The sequence below is a fragment of the Corylus avellana genome, chromosome 10, assembly GCF_965113065.1.
Source record: "Corylus avellana chromosome 10, dhCorAvel1.hap1.2, whole genome shotgun sequence".
In the NCBI taxonomy this organism is placed as follows: Eukaryota; Viridiplantae; Streptophyta; class Magnoliopsida; order Fagales; family Betulaceae; genus Corylus; species Corylus avellana.
The window spans coordinates 15,085,493-15,087,973 of NC_142499.1; the positions used below are offsets into that span (position 1 = coordinate 15,085,493).

Below are 2,481 nucleotides of genomic sequence, written 5' to 3' on the forward strand. Positions count from 1 at the left end.
TTCCGTCAACTACTTAGATCAGCTAAAAGGCTCATGAATATATACCATTCAACACTACAAATTTGGTCATTAGCGGCCAAACTTTTAATGACGATTTTTGAGTTGTCATCGTTGATAATTAATTAAGCACTTATCAACTACAACTTTTGCTGATCAGCAAATGCGACGACTTTTGCGTTGTAGCTAAAAGTCGACAACAAAAAGGTTGTCAATGGAGATAATATATTGTCATTAATTAAGTGTAAATCATGTTCACCCTGTGTCTTGGAGATTAATCAATGATGCTCCGTGAGAGTTAATATATATCATGTCATTGCACAAATTTCATATTCCACACAGCCAGTACTTGTACAAGATAATCGAACTGAATATTTCAAGTCAAATATATACTGTATTCCCCATGTTTTAAAATGAAAAAGTTGTCATAACTCTCATACACACCAAAGGAGTCAAAGGACGTAAACATACAATATAGACGTGTATATATATACACACACACAAATACAAATATATCTCATTCACATTCCTTAAACATTCGTCTTATATAACACATTTGACAGTTATTGACGTTATTGATTAAGAATAATTAAGCTAGCTAGTCTCATTGTTTCTCTCTCTCAAAGCAAAAACATGCAGCATCACCCAGGCTTCCTTAGACTTACCCTTATGATCGTGATAAGCTTTAATTGACATTATTTAGCTGCGAATAAATTAAGCTCAATATGTTTAGTGATTATTCGATTCATATATATGCATGATTCAACCCGCACAAGAATTATAAAGTACATGCATATAATATAAATATTGTTTTCGTCCTAGCTAGTAATAATTTACATACAGCATCCAACAAAACACTATACATTGAGTTAATATTTGTGCAGGCGTAGCGAGCAATTGAATTCTGAAAAACAGAAACAAAAAAAAAAACAAAAAAATGCTACTAATTAATTAAATATATATGATTCTCTAGAGAGAAAATTTATGAGCTTTTACATAGGAAAGCTAATCTTGATCAATCTTTGATCTATGCATGAAGAACATGAAAACCTAGACACCCATCAAAAGAATGGGAAAAAGAAGAGAAATCAAACAAGAATATTGAATGTTTCATTTCCAACCCACTACATACAAAACGTAACATAACACACACATATATAACGTTTTCGTACAGCACAATTATACATAAACAATTAATAAAACAAAAGATATCACAACATCACACACTAAAATGATAATCAAATTCAAACCCATATGTATAGTTAATTTGGTGCGCATGCAGAGATCTGATCAGGATCATCGATCATGCTAGGTGATTGTTTAAGGCACTTTGCTGATCATCACATGTAGCATCAATCGTAGATCTGATCACTTCAGTTTCCCAGATGGTGCCATGATTGAAGGGCTGCTGTTGTTGATTCACAAACATATTGTCGTTAATCAAGGAATCCAGAAACGAAGAGAACATATTATCCTCGTTGCAGTTTTCAATATAATCTTCTTCATTCACAACCAGATTGTGATACTGTTCCAGGTTTGTACCACTTTGAATTGCATTTCCAGCTGTTTCTTGTAGCACAAGAGAATTAGGGTTAAGGTTTTGGGTTGAAATTGGTGCACGATCATGAACAATTTGTGTGGGATTAGGGTTAGGGTTTAATGGTTTGTGGGTTCTTGGATCTATTCCTTGGCTGATAAGCTTCTTGCTAAGATGGGTATTCCAATAGTTCTTGATCTCATTATCTGTTCGTCCGGGGATTCTTCCGGCTATCAAAGACCACCTGAGAATCAATACCCACAAAAGAAATAATGAACAACTAAAAGAAAAACCCTAAAATAATTGAAGGAAGTATATATTCTACCTGTTGCCAAGTAAACGGTGAAGGCGAAGGATGAGATCTTCCTCATCAGGAGCAATACGTCCTCTCTTAACGGAGGGCCGGAGATAATTCATCCACCGGAGGCGGCAGCTCTTGCCGCAGCGGAGCAACCCAGCATGCTTGGGTAGGGTCCGCCACCTGCCTTCGCCTTCTCTTTTGATGTAATTTGCTAAAATCTCATCCTCCTCTGGAGTCCATGGCCCTCTCTTTATCCCCACTTTGCTACAACATGGTGTCTTGCTTGTTCCGGATGATGATGATGGGTTCCTCATCTCTCTCTAGATTTCTTACTGTTGGTGATGGATAATGGAGAAACAGAGTTTTCGGGTTCAAATATGGTGTTTTTTTGTAACACGTAACTTGTAAGGATGAGGAAATCAGCACCAAAATGGAAAGACAATAAAGACATAAACAAAAAATTAAAATTAAAAAAAAAAAAAGTTATAAAGGTTTCTGTAGACAGTCAAAGTCCAACGACTGGATAAGGCATAAAGCTTCTTTTTTTTTTTTTTTTTTTCGATGCATGGGCGGCTCATTATCTTCACCTATATACGTCAGATCCCTTTCTTGTACTTCATGACTGATCTCTAAGCATTATTTAAGA

General features: G+C 35.6%; 1 protein-coding gene across 1 annotated transcript; it reads right to left on the reverse strand.

The window, feature by feature from the left end:
- Positions 1-1,087: 1,087 nt before the first annotated feature.
- On the reverse strand, positions 1,088-2,260 carry LOC132192273 (transcription repressor MYB5). Its single transcript, XM_059607549.2, has 2 exons — positions 1,860-2,260; positions 1,088-1,778 (listed from the first exon to the last, which is right to left on the reverse strand). The coding sequence occupies exons 1-2, from the start codon at positions 2,147-2,149 to the stop codon at positions 1,301-1,303; spliced, it is 768 nt and encodes a 255-aa protein (XP_059463532.2). The 5' UTR covers positions 2,150-2,260; the 3' UTR covers positions 1,088-1,300.
- Positions 2,261-2,481: the final 221 nt, after the last annotated feature.